The 14,109-nt window shown below is 38.3% G+C and overlaps 1 protein-coding gene across 2 annotated transcripts in view; it reads left to right on the top strand.

Moving 5' to 3' along the window:
- The window catches only part of HOOK3 (hook microtubule tethering protein 3), a 109,519-nt gene that overhangs the window by 6,943 nt on the left and 88,467 nt on the right, over nucleotides 1–14,109 (top strand). For both annotated transcript variants that reach the window (XM_038559913.1, XM_038559915.1), the window contains exon 2: nucleotides 8,300–8,385. In XM_038559913.1, the coding sequence (XP_038415841.1) occupies nucleotides 8,300–8,385 (86 nt within the window). The remainder of the gene's footprint in view (nucleotides 1–8,299; nucleotides 8,386–14,109) is intronic.

The raw sequence follows: 14,109 nt of genomic DNA, 5'->3' as shown, positions 1-14,109 counted from the left end.
AATTCCAAAGATAAAGAGAAGATCCTTAAAGCAGCAAGAGACAAGAAATCCCTGACTTTTATGGGGAGGAGTATTAGGGTAACAGCAGACCTCTCCACAGAGACCTGGCAGGCCAGAAAGGGCTGGCAGGATATATTCAGGGTCCTATGTGAGAAGAACATGCAACCAAGAATACTTTATCCAGCAAGGCTCTCATTCAAAATGGAAGGAGAGATAAAGAGCTTCCAAGACAGGCAGCAACTAAAAGAATATGCGACCTCCAAACCAGCTCTGCAAGAAATTTTAAGGGGGCCTCTTAAAATTCCCCTTTAAGAAGAAGTTCAGTGGAACAGTCCACAAAAACAAAGACTGAATAGATATCATGATGACACTAAACTCATATCTCTCAATAGTAACTCTGAATGTGAACGGGCTTAATGACCCCATCAAAAGGCGCAGGGTTTCAGACTGGATAAAAAAGCAGGACCCATCTATTTGCTGTCTACAAGAGACTCATTTTAGACAGAAGGACACCTACAGCCTGAAAATAAAAGGTTGGAGAACCATTTACCATTCGAATGGTCCTCAAAAGAAAGCAGGGGTAGCCATCCTTATATCAGATAAACTAAAATTTACCCCAAAGACTGTAGTGAGAGATGAAGAGGGACACTATATCATACTTAAAGGATCTATTCAACAAGAGGACTTAACAATCCTCAATATATATGCTCTGAATGTGGGAGCTGCCAAATATATAAATCAATTATTAACCAAAGTGAAGAAATACTTAGATAATAATACACTTATACTTGGTGACTTCAATCTAGCTCTTTCTATACTCGATAGGTCTTCTAAGCAAAACATCTCCAAAGAAACGAGAGCTTTAAATGATACACTGGACCAGATGGATTTCACAGATATCTACAGAACTTTACATCCAAACTCAACTGAATACACATTCTTCTCAAGCGCACATGGAACTTTCTCCAGAATAGACCACATATTGGGTCACAAATCGGGTCTGAACCGATACCAAAAGATTGGGATTGTCCCCTGCATATTCTCGGACCATAATGCCTTGAAATTAGAACTAAATCACAACAAGAAGTTTGGAAGGACCTCAAACACATGGAGGTTAAGGACCATCCTGCTAAAAGATAAAAGGGTCAACCAGGAAATTAAGGAAGAATTAAAAAGATTCATGGAAACTAATGAGAATGAAGATACAACCGTTCAAAATCTTTGGGATGCAGCAAAAGCAGTCCTAAGGGGGAAATACATCGCAATACAAGCATCCATTCAAAAACTGGAAAGAACTCAAATACAAAAGCTAACCTTACACATAAAGGAGCTAGAGAAAAAACAGCAAATAGATCCTACACCCAAGAGAAGAAGGGAGTTAATAAAGATTCGAGCAGAACTCAACGAAATCGAGACCAGAAGAACTGTGGAACAGATCAACAGAACCAGGAGTTGGTTCTTTGAAAGAATTAATAAGATAGATAAACCATTAGCCAGCCTTATTAAAAAGAAGAGAGAGAAGACTCAAATTAATAAAATCATAAATGAGAAAGGAGAGATCACTACCAACACCAAGGAAATACAAACGATTTTAAAAACATATTATGAACAGCTATACGCCAATAAATTAGGCAATCTAGAAGAAATGGACGCATTCCTGGAAAGCCACAAACTACCAAAACTGGAACAGGAAGAAATAGAAAACCTGAACAGGCCAATAACCAGGGAGGAAATTGAAGCAGTCATCAAAAACCTCCCAAGACACAAGAGTCCAGGGCCAGATGGCTTCCCAGGAGAATTTTATCAAACGTTTAAAGAAGAAATCATACCTATTCTCCTAAAGCTGTTTGGAAAGATAGAAAGAGATGGAGTACTTCCAAATTCATTCTATGAAGCCAGCATCACCTTAATTCCAAAGCCAGACAAAGACCCCGCCAAAAAGGAGAATTACAGACCAATATCCCTGATGAACATGGATGCAAAAATTCTCAACAAGATACTGGCCAATAGGATCCAACAGTACATTAAGAAGATTATTCACCATGACCAAGTAGGATTTATCCCTGGGACACAAGGCTGGTTCAACACCCGTAAAATGAATCAATGATTCATCATATCAGCAAGAGAAAAACCAAGAACCGTATGATCCTCTCATTGGATGCAGAGAAAGCATTTGACAAAATACAGCATCCATTCCTGATCAAAACTCTTCAGAGTGTAGGGATAGAGGGAACATTCCTCGACATCTTAAAAGCCATCTACGAAATGCCCACAGCAAATATCATTCTCAATGGGGAAGCACTGGGAGCCTTTCCCCTAAGATCAGGAACAAGACAGGGATGTCCACTCACCACTGCTATTCAACATAGTACTGAAAGTCCTAGCCTCAGCAATCAGACAACAAAAAGACATTAAAGGCATTCAAATTGGCAAAGAAGAAGTCAAACTCTCCCTCTTCGCCGATGACATGATACTCTACATAGAAAACCCAAAAGTCTCCACCCCAAGATTGCTAGAACTCATACAGCAATTCGGTAGCGTGGCAGGATACAAAATCAATGCCCAGAAGTCAGTGGCATTTCTATACACTAACAATGAGACTGAAGAAAGAGAAATTAAGGAGTCAATCCCATTTACAATTGCACCCAAAAGCATAAGATACCTAGGAATAAACCTCACCAAAGATGTAAAGGATCTATACCCTCAAAACTATAGAACACTTCTGAAAGAAATTGAGGAAGACACAAAGAGATGGAAAAATATTCCATGCTCATGGATTGGCAGAATTAATATTGTGAAAATGTCAATGTTACCCAGGGCAATTTACACGTTTAATGCAATCCCTATCAAAATACCATGGACTTTCTTCAGAGAGTTAGAACAAATTATTTTAAGATTTGTGTGGAATCAGAAAAGACCCCGAATAGCCAGGGGAATTTTAAAAAAGAAAACCATAGCTGGGGGCATCACAATGCCAGATTTCAGGTTGTACTACAAAGCTGTGGTCATCAAGACAGTGTGGTACTGGCACAAAAACAGACACATAGATCAGTGGAACAGAATAGAGAATCCAGAAGTGGACCCTGAACTTTATGGGCAACTAATATTCGATAAAGGAGGAAAGACTATCCATTGGAAGAAAGACAGTCTCTTCAATAAATGGTGCTGGGAAAATTGGACATCCACATGCAGAAGAATGAAACTAGACCACTCTCTTGCACCATACACAAAGATCAACTCAAAATGGATGAAAGATCTAAATGTGAGACAAGATTCCATCAAAATCCTAGAGAAGAACACAGGCAACACCCTTTTTGAACTCGGCCATAGTAACTTCTTGCAAGATACATCCACGAAGGCAAAAGAAACAAAAGCAAAAATGAACTATTGGGACTTCATCAAGATAAGAAGCTTTTGCACAGCAAAGGATACAGTCAACAAAACTAAAAGACAACCTACAGAATGGGAGAAGATATTTGAAATGACTATCAGATAAAGGGCTAGTTTCCAAGATCTATAAAGAACTTATTAAACTCAACACCAAAGAAACAAACAATCCAATCATGAAATGGGCAAAAGACATGAACAGAAATCTCACAGAGGAAGACATAGACATGGCCAACATGCATATGAGAAAATGCTCTGCATCACTTGCCATCAGGGAAATACAAATCAAAACTACAATGAGATACCACCTCACACCAGTGAGAATGGGGAAAATTAACAAGGCAGGAAACAACAAATGTTGGAGAGGATGCGGAGAAAAGGGAACCCTCTTACACTGTTGGTGGGAATGTGAACTGGTGCAGCCACTCTGGAAAACTGTGTGGAGGTTCCTCAAACAGTTAAAAATAGACCTGCCCTACGACCCAGCAATTGCACTGTTGGGGATTTACCCCAAAGAGACAAATGCAATGAAACGCTGGGACACCTGCACCCCGATGTTTCTAGCAGCAATGGCCACGATAGCCAAACTGTGGAAGGAGCCTCGGTGTCCAACGAAAGATGAATGGATAAAGAAGATGTGGTTTATGTATACAATGGAATATTACTCAGCTATTAGAAATGACAAATACCCACCATTTGCTTCAACGTGGATGGAACTGGAGGGTATTATGCTGAGTGAAGTAAGTCCGTCGGAGAAGGACAAACATTATATGTTCTCATTCATTTGGGGAATATAAATAATAGTGAAAGGGAAAATAAGGGAAGGGAGAAGAAATGTGTGGGAAATATCAGAAAGGGAGACAGAACGTAAAGACTGCTAACTCTGGGAAACGAACTAGGGGTGGTAGAAGGGGAGGAGGGCGGGGGGTGGGAGTGAATGGGTGACGGGCATGGGTGTTATTCTGTATGTTAGTAAATTGAACACCAATAAAAAAAAAAATAAAAGTAACACCCCCCCATGAATGAATGAATGAATGAATGAATGAATGAAGCAAGCATCCCTGGCCTCTACCTACTAGATGCCAATAACACATGCCTATTTGTTAAAATCAAAAATGTGTCATAGGGTGCAAAATCACCTCTGGTTGAGAACTGCTCTAGAGATAGTAATTCCAGGTGATCTCATGCTTTACTTTTCTCATGCTTTGGGGGAGGATGAGATGGAGGCTGGGTGATGTTAATAGAGCTTCTCAGAATTGAGAGGTTAGGATCTTTCAGGTAGAATATCACACCTTAATGCACTTAGGTATAATTATCTTTAAATTTTACCATGCTACTGTTGCAACACATCCTGTAGATGTTAACACAGTTTATGAGAACTGGTAGATGATAGATTTTTTTTTTTAATTCACATACCTAAAATCCATCCTTTAAAATAAGTGTGCAGTTCAATGATTTGTAGTATGATCACAAGGTTGTTCAACCATTACTACTACCTAATTCTAAAAACATTTTTATCATCCTGAAAGGAAACTCCATAAAGATAGATTTTCTTTGAGACCTGCTTTACTTTCATCTCAAAGCACAGGTGGATATCATAGCCTTCATCATCAACTATTTACCTTAAGAGCCAATACAGAGAAAGTAATTGTTTAGAAGCCATATTAATAATCATAATATAGTTTTTTCTAAGTCCCAAAGAGAAACAGAATTTTAGTACTAAATTATTTGCATTATTGAAGAATTACTTTATGTTTTTCTTCTAATTGGCCAGAGACACTTTTCTAATCTGCTTTGGATAAGAGGGTTACAAATGTCTAACCAGTGTCCCATTGCATAAGAATTATTTGATGACCTTGTTAAGTGTCAATTCTCAGCCTTTTGCAGCTTCCCAGATGATTCTGAGGTGCACCAGGTTTGGGAACTGCTACTTTAGACTTAGCACAGTACCTAATGTACATTCATTTTCTCATTTATTCCTTTACCAACACACCTCTCCATAAGGTATTTTTCCCAATTGCTAGATTTAAAAACTCACATTGAGAGAGGTAAAGTGGCACACTCAGGTTCACACAGCAAATTAGGAGCAAAGCTGGGATAGAATAAGTTCATTACATTCAAATGCTCACTGAGGGCTTATTCTATGTCAGACATTGTGCTAAGATTAGAGGTGAAGAGATACTAAATGAGTTGTGGCCCTCACTGCTGCCTCTTTTTCATTCTAAACCTACAAGAAAGAGATTGATTTATCAACTGTAAAATGAAAGCAGGTGCTTATCTCTTTTTAAACTACATTGTTACCACATTACTATTGAGAAGGTAGCTGGAGATAATGTAGAATAAGATTTAATATCAGTTCCTACAGATGATGTTTATTTGTTCCGTTTATTCATTTACTAATTATTTATTAAAACTTTACCAGGAATGATGTTAGTGTTAGGGAATGGCTTCTTTTTATTGCCTCTCCCAAACGGAGTAAGAACCACTTGTTATGTGATCTTTAGGATAATTCCCTTAGTTTCCATCACCAAAACCATCACTACTCACAAGACTCTCCTGTATAGAATACATAAAGTAGGTACTGACTGCGTTTATCAGTAGCTTTTTTTTTTAAAGATTTATAAATGATACAATATAGAGAAGTAGACACCTACTGTTACGAAGTGAGAAAATTACTAGAACCGAATTAATAGAATTGAGGACAGTTTGTCAGTATATATCAAAAACCTTAAAATGTGCATATACTTTGACCCAGTAATTTCATTTCTGAGTGTGTAACCTGATAAAAATTTGTGAGAAGAATTGAGTATTTTTCCCAACATTTCCATTGTCTCTACTTGGTTTGACCTCAGCTATGTTAATACTGTAAACCTACTAAAATGGGTTTCTGTGCCTCTTTCCCTCCAATCCTTTCTTCATACCGCATCCAGGATCTTTATACAGTGCAAATCTCATTGCCTCAGTCTCCTGCTTGGATTCCTTTGCTTATTGCCTCCTCGGTCCCCGCCCCCCACAGTTGCTGTTAGGATAAAGTTCTGACATGGCTTATGAAGTTTTGCACAGTGATGCCCCATCTTTCACAATTATATTCTTTAACCTCTTCCATCTCTTCCTGTTCCCACCCCCCATCCCATGCCAAGCTGTTTCTCATTCTTAGATTGCTTCTCCCTGTCACTTCTAACCTTTGTGTTGGTGTTTGCACATCCTGTCATTCTCTTTCATTTTGCTAAACTATAAACTGTGCAAGAGCATGGCCTGCATCTGTCTTTTCTCAATGATTTATTCCTTCTAAGTCTTGGTTGCACTACCGAGTAGAATCATTGTTGGCTCAGGTGTATTATCTTATGGAAATAATTTCTATTTCTCAACCATGTCATACTGATCAGTGCAAATTTAGTTGGGTGTTTTGTTTTTTGCAAAGTTAGATCTAATTCAGAATACATTTAAAATCAGAATTGAATATCTAATTTCAACTAGTGAATGTGACTTCTACATCTGTATAGAGGTATTTTGGTTTTGGTTTTGAGTAAAAGAAGTCTCAACCTGGCCAGTCTTTTTTTTTTTTTCTTTTTTTTTTTTTTCTTTTAAGATTTTATTTATTTATTCATGAGAGAGACACAGAGAGAGGTAGAGGGAGAAGCAGGCCTCTCATGGGGAGCCCGATGTGGGACCTGATCCCATAACTCCGGGATCATGCCCTTAGCCAAATGCAGGTGCTCAACCACTGAGCCACCCAGGTGTCCCTCAACCTGGCTAGGTTTTTTTTTTTTTTTTTTTTTTTTTTTTTTAGGATTTATTTATTCATGAAAGACACAAGCTGAGAGAAAAAGGCAGAGGCAGAGGCATAGACAGAGGGAGAAGCTGGCTTCTTGCAGGGAGCCCAGTGTGGGACTAGATCCCAATCGCTGAGCCACCCAGATGTCCTGTCAACCTGGCCAGTCTTAAACGAGTTTATCTCACATAATAGGCTTTACGGTTTTTTGTAATTCAGTGGCTCAATTTTGGCCTCAAGGACCTAGTTCTTTGTATCCGTCTTTGTCATACACTGCATTGGCCTCATCCTAAAATGTATTCCATTAAGAGCCCTAATATGACTGCTGGTGGCATTTGAGGTAACATACTTGTTCACATCAAGAGGAGATTGGCTTTTCTTTCCTAGAAACTCAAGTTTAAGCATCACTCTGCAGCTCTTTGGTTCAGATTGTCTTTGCCCTGTGAGTCCTAAGTCAATCACTAGTAGAGGGGATGAAGGTACCATGACTTGCTTAGATTGATTATCTGTGAGCAGAATGGATGCTGGGATGTCACTAAGTATCCACCACAATTTCTTTACTACCCAAAGGGAAAAATTACAATGAGAACCTGCAGGTGGGACGCCAAGATGGCTCAGTGGTTGAGTATCTGCCTTTGGCTCAGTGCATGATCCTGGGGTCCTGGGATCAGGTCCCCGTCAGGCCCCCTGCAGGGAGCCTGCTTCTCCCTGTGCCTGTGTCTCTCTGCCTCTCTCATGAATAAGTAAATAAAATCTTTAAAAAAAAAAAAAAAAAAAAAGAGAGAGAGAACCTGTAGGAAATTTCCCATAAGGGAAAACTTTTCCAACTTTTTTGCTTTTTAAAATTTATTCCATGGGACACCTGGGTGGCTCTGTGGTTGAGCGCCTGCCTTCAGCTAAGGGCGTGATCCTGGAGTCCCGGAATTGAGTCCCACATAAGGCTCCCTGCATGGAGCCTGCTTCTCCCTCTGCCTATGTCTCTGCCTCTCCCTTTCTGTGTCTCTCATGAATAAATAAAAATCTTAAAAAAAAATTTATTCCACTCCCAAGATGAGATCACAAAAAGAAACCTATAAACTCTGTATGGTTAACCATGGAATCTCCCCTCTAACCCTCCCCGCTCTTTTTCTCCCCACCCAGATCCAGACATTTAACGTGGATGCACCATGCCAGACCGTAGAAGATTTAACGAATGGGGTTGTGATGGCCCAGGTTCTTCAAAAAATGTAAGAATAAATTGCTTTATCTTTTTGTATGTTCTTATATGTGAATATTTATTAGATTGAAAACGTGGACAAAAAATAAATTTACATGAAGTGTGTGTTACATGTAGAATAAGAACTGTAAATGTCAGTGATAATTTTGTTGGCATATCCTTTAGGTGCAGATTGACTGGCTGAAGGTTTAATTAAAGGTATAATTATTATAACATGCCACTGGTTTTGGCATAATTATTTGCTCTTGTGTTTCTCAGCATAAACTTGGCAGAAATTTTCATGTCCAGTGATGAGATTTTCTCATTGTAGAAGAATTTAGAGGCTTACTCCCTCTTTTTTAAGGATTTTGCTCAAATGTTATCAGTGAGGCCTTCCCTGACCACTCATAAAATAAGTGACTACCATTCATCTATGCTCCGTTTATATCCCTTTTAACCTTTTATGTTCTTCTCAAAGGTATGTAACACCATTTTATATGTTCATTTGTTTTGTGCTGCTTCCCTCCCCACCACCCATGTATATATACACACAGTGTAAGATTCACACAGGTGCAGAGAATTTGTTTTGTTCACCATTGTATCCTATCATAATGTTTTATTTTTAGTTGAATCAGATGATAATGTCCTTTGTAGATCACAAATGGCTAAATATGATCAGTTTTTCATGATTCAGCCTTCATTATGGTTACTTATGTCTACCAAATGAAAGAATGACATACTTATTTGAGATATATGAAACATACCTGATTCTTCTAAGTACTTGAAAAAATAGATGGTAAAGTTGATATTGTATGACTATTTCCAACTTTTGACTTAGGAAATTTTTAAATAAAACTTGTAAATTTAAGGAATCTTTAGGTTTGATGTGATTTGGGGTATACTTTAGTCTTTTGAAGCACTGAGCTCTTAGTAGGCTTTGTGATTTGCATATGAGTAAAAAGATTTCCTGCAGTTTTGTTAAGAATCAATATGAACAGTAAATGAATTCTTGCTCTTGTTCACTTTGCAGTGAGCTACATAGAATTGTCCATCTGAAACACAGTTCAGATGCCTACATTTCAGAAAATCTGCATGTCTTTAGAACTAGGGACTCATGCTTGAAAACTACCTTGCTATTGCTTTTGTCTGTAAGTACATGGCACACCTCTCCAGATACATAGGTACACAGACTTTTTGGTGGAGCTTGAAGGCTCATTTGAAACCTGATCATTCTTAGTTCTAGCACCCTGAGAACAGTAATCTGCTGATTTTCATGGTCACTTCTGTGTGGTGCCCTAATAATTTTTAGCGTTTGAATGGTCTCGAGAGTTTCACTGAAGCTAAGTAAGCTTTCCAGGTATGTGTCAGTAAATGAATTTTTTATTTAAGTTAGGGTAGGATTTCTGTCATTTGCAGAAACCAGGAGAAGAAGGACCATACGTATATATTGTTTTACCAAATCAAGATTATAGCATACATGATGTTGTGCAAAGTGATTAATTTACCAAGGTCTTGTAGACCTATTTCTTATCAGTACTTAGTTTTTGACCTTTTTTCCTCCCAAAATGTTGCCTTTTTTTCCTTTTGTTACAGTAAAACATATACAGAAAAGTATACTTAAAAAATTATGAATTCGTGTGTGCATATGCGCATCTGTATAACCATCACCCAGGTTGAAATACATATCTAGCCCCAGATGGTTCCCCCATGACCCTCCCTAAATCCGTATCCCTTCTCCAAAGATAGCCATGACTCTGACTTCTACACCAGTAGTTACTTTGTTGACATCTTATAAAGAGAATCATACAGTATGTATTCTTTTGTGTCTGACTTCTTCCAGTCAACATAATGTCTGAGATTCATTCATATTGTTGCATATTATCTGTTTTTAATATCTGTATATGTACAGTTTCAAGGAAGTTCAGTTCCTTTTTGTCCCTTTGATATTTATTGAGGGTTACTTTGTGTCCAACACTGGTGATACAAGGGTAAGCCAAAACCTACAGGGCAGTTGCCTTCAGAGAGTTTATAACCTTGGGAAAGACAGATTTTAAATAACTATGAAAACAAAATTGCTATTTAATTAGTGCTACAGAGCAGAAATACGTAATGTTATGAAAGTTTGTAAAGAGATGCATTTGACTTAACCAAAGATGTCACATTTTACCTGAAAAAATAAAAAAATTGAATCTGAAAGATGATTGGTAATAGATTTCTTAACATGCAGAAGACCATACACAGAAGAGGCCTTACAAGCTGATGGAGTATGGTGAACACCACCACCGAAAGAGAGAGGGTTTGAGTGACTAAAGCAGAGAGGGAGCATGTTACAAAATGAGAATGGAAAGAGAGATGTTGCCAGACCATGTAGAATCTTGTGTCTTTATTCCAAGCGATATGAGAGGCAGGGAAGGGTGGACAGGGTCAGATTTATATAATATTTTTTTAAGTTTTTATTTAAATTCCAGTTAGTTAACTTACAGTGTAATGTTAATTTCAGGTGTACAATATGGCAAGTCAACACTTCCTTTTTTTTAAGATTTTATTTATTCATGAGAGACACAGAGAAAGAGAGACATGGACAGAAAGAGAGTCAGAGACATAGGCAGAGGGAGAAGCAGGCTCCCTGCAGGGAGCTTGATGGGGGACTTGATCCTAGGACCCTAGGATCACAACCTGAGACCTGAGCCAAGACCTGAGCCGATGGCAGATGCTCAACCCCTGAGCACCCTGGTGCCTCCAGGTGCCCCAGTGAGTCAGCACTTCCGTACACCTAGTAGTGTTCATCACAAGTGCCCTCCTTAATCCCCATCACCTATTTAACTCTCTGGTAGCCATCAGTTTGTTCTCTGCAGTTAAGAGTGTTTCTTCCTTTGCGTCTCTCTCTCTTTTTTAAAAAAGATTTATTTATTCATGAGAGACACAGAGAGAGAGGCAGAGACACAGGCAGAGGGAGAAGCAGGCCCCCCTCAGGAATCCGATGTGGGACTCGATCCAGGACCCCAGGGTCACGCCCTGAGCCGAAGGCAGACACTCAACCGCTGAGCCACCCAGGTATCCCTGTGTGTCTCTTTTTTGTCCCTTTGCTCGTTTAGTTTCTTAAATTCCGCATAAGAGTGAAATCATATGGTATTTGTCTTTTCTAACTTATTTTGCTTAGCATAATACTCTCTAGCTCCATCCATGTTGCAAATAGCATGACTTCATTCTTTTCTTGATGGCTGAGTAACATTCATTGTGTGTGTATATATATACATATATATATATATATATATATACACACACCACATCTTCTTTATCCATTCATCTGTTGATAGACATTTGGGATGTTTCCATAATTTGGCTATTGTAAATAACTTTTTGAGGAGCCTCCCTACTGTTTTCCACAGTGGCTACACCAGTTTTCTTTCTTCTTTCTTTCTTTCTTTCTTTCTTTCTTTTCTTTCTTTTCTTTCTTTTCTTTCTTTTCTTTCTTTTCTTTCTTTTCTTTCTTTTCTTTCTTTTTTTTCTTTCTTTCTCTTTCTTTCTTTCTTTCTTTCTTTCTTTCTTTCGAGTTTTTATTTGATTAAATCCTAGTTTGGTTTACATTTTGAAAATATTCTGGCTGCAGATGTAAAATTAAGTAAAAGAGGCCATAAAAAAATAAATAAAAGAGGCCATAAGGATGAGGGATGATCAATTAGAAAGAAATTTGTAGTAAAATCGGAAGGGAGATTACGGTATTTTGGATTAGGAGATAGTGAAGGAGAGACAAAATGGATAGACTCAAAATAGTAGAGAAAACCAAATGTTGGTGATTGATATGGGGTAGTGGAATAAAAAAGAGGTATCAAAATTGACTTTTAAGTTTCTAGCTTAAGCAAGTACACAGAAAGGGGTGCAAATGAGTGATGTGGGAATGCTTAAAGGGGATCTACTGTGGAGGAGTGCTGGATATATCATGGGTTTAGTTTGGGGGACATTGAACTTGAGTAGTATTGAGATATCAAGAGAAAATGCCAAGTTAGCATTTGATCATACAGGTCTAAAGTATGGAAGAGAAGTCCATACTTCCAGAATCAATTTGGGTATCTCTTAATCAAAGCCATTAGTGTAGATTAAGTCACTTAGGGAATAGTATAACATAAGAGGAAAATACATATATCCTGAGCCTTGTAGAGCTTTGAGATTTAATTCTGGTTGGAACCTCAAACAAAAGTACCAGAGAGGTATGAAGAAAGCCAAAAAGAATGTGGGTGCTGAGCAGAGTTTCACTGGAAATTGCAAATCTTTTCATTTTGTCTGAGCTGAGAAGTAAAAAAATTATCCTTCTGTGGTTTCAACAGAAATTTTATCAAATACGAATGAGCCTAAGTATGTTTCTTTTTAGTGTAATTTTTTAATCTGTCAAGCCTTTTAGTCATTTTTTTGTTCATCTATTTTCCAGCTTCTAAAATTTTGTTGCTGTTGTCTTCTTTCTCTATTTTTGTCCGTATAGTTTATGTCCCCCTCTTTTTTAAATTAATAGACTTTTTTTTTTCATTTATTTATGATAGTCACACAGAGAGAGAGAGAGAGAGAGAGGCAGAGACATAGGAGAGGGAGAAGCAGGCTCCATGCACCGGGAGCCTGACGTGGGATTCAATCCCGGGTCTCCAGGATCGCGCCCTGGGCCAAAGGCAGGCGCTAAACCGCTGCGCCACCCAGGGATCCCTTTTTTTTTTTTTTTTTTTTTTTTTAGGACAGATTTAGTTTCACAGCAAAATCGAAGTGGGAAAGAGTTGCAATATGGGATGACAGAAAAGTTCTGGGGGTGGATGATAGTGATGGTTGCAAACACTGTGAGTGCACTTAATGGCACTGAACTGCACACTTTAGTGTAAATGACAAATGTTATGCTGTGTATATTTTACTATTTTAAAAAACATTTTTAAAAATTGAGCATAAATATGGTAAATTCTCACACACTCCTTGCCCCACCACACACAGAGCTTCCCCCACTATCAAGATCCCATACCAGATGAACCTATGCTGAAACATCATTATCACCCAAAGTCCCGAATTTACATTAAAGTTCATTCTGTGTTGTACATTCTGTGTAGGGGTTTGACAAATATGTAATGACATGTATCATCTTTATAGTATCACACAGAGTAGTTTCACTGCCCTAAAAATCCCCTGTGCTCTACCAAGTCATCCTTCCCTCTGCTGTAGATTACCTAGCAACTCTTGATATTTTTTATTTTTTTATTTTTATTTTTTATTTTTAAAGATTTTATTCATTTATTCAAGAGAGACACACAGAGGGAGAGAGAAAGGCAAAGACACAGGCAGAGGGAAAAGCAGGCTCCATGCAGGGAGCCCGACGTGGGACTCGGTCCCGGGACTCCAGGATCACACCCTGGGCCTAAGGCAGGCGCTAAACCGCTGAGCCACCCAGGGATCCCCTCCTGATCCTTTTAATGTCTTCATAGTTTCGCCTTTCCCAGAATGTTATGTAATTGAATCATAACCGTATATAGTCTTATCAGATTGGCTTCTTTCACTTAGCAATATTCCATTTAAGATTTCTCCATATGGCTTGATAGTTCATTTGTTTTTAGTGCTTTCCTCTTTTTTGTAGCCTTCATGAGATGAAATCAACATATAGTAAATTATACATTTTTAAAATACAGTATTTGATAAATTTTTACCTATGTAGATGCCCGTGAGACTATCACCACAGCCAAGATAATGAACGTATCAGTCACTTCAAAAAGTGTTTCAGTCCCTGCCT

The sequence above is a fragment of the Canis lupus genome, chromosome 16 (genome assembly GCF_011100685.1).
Source record: "Canis lupus familiaris isolate Mischka breed German Shepherd chromosome 16, alternate assembly UU_Cfam_GSD_1.0, whole genome shotgun sequence".
Lineage (NCBI taxonomy): Eukaryota > Metazoa > Chordata > Mammalia > Carnivora > Canidae > Canis > Canis lupus.
Note: the sequence above shows the minus strand (reverse complement) of the source record. Positions and strands in the feature narration are given on the sequence as shown.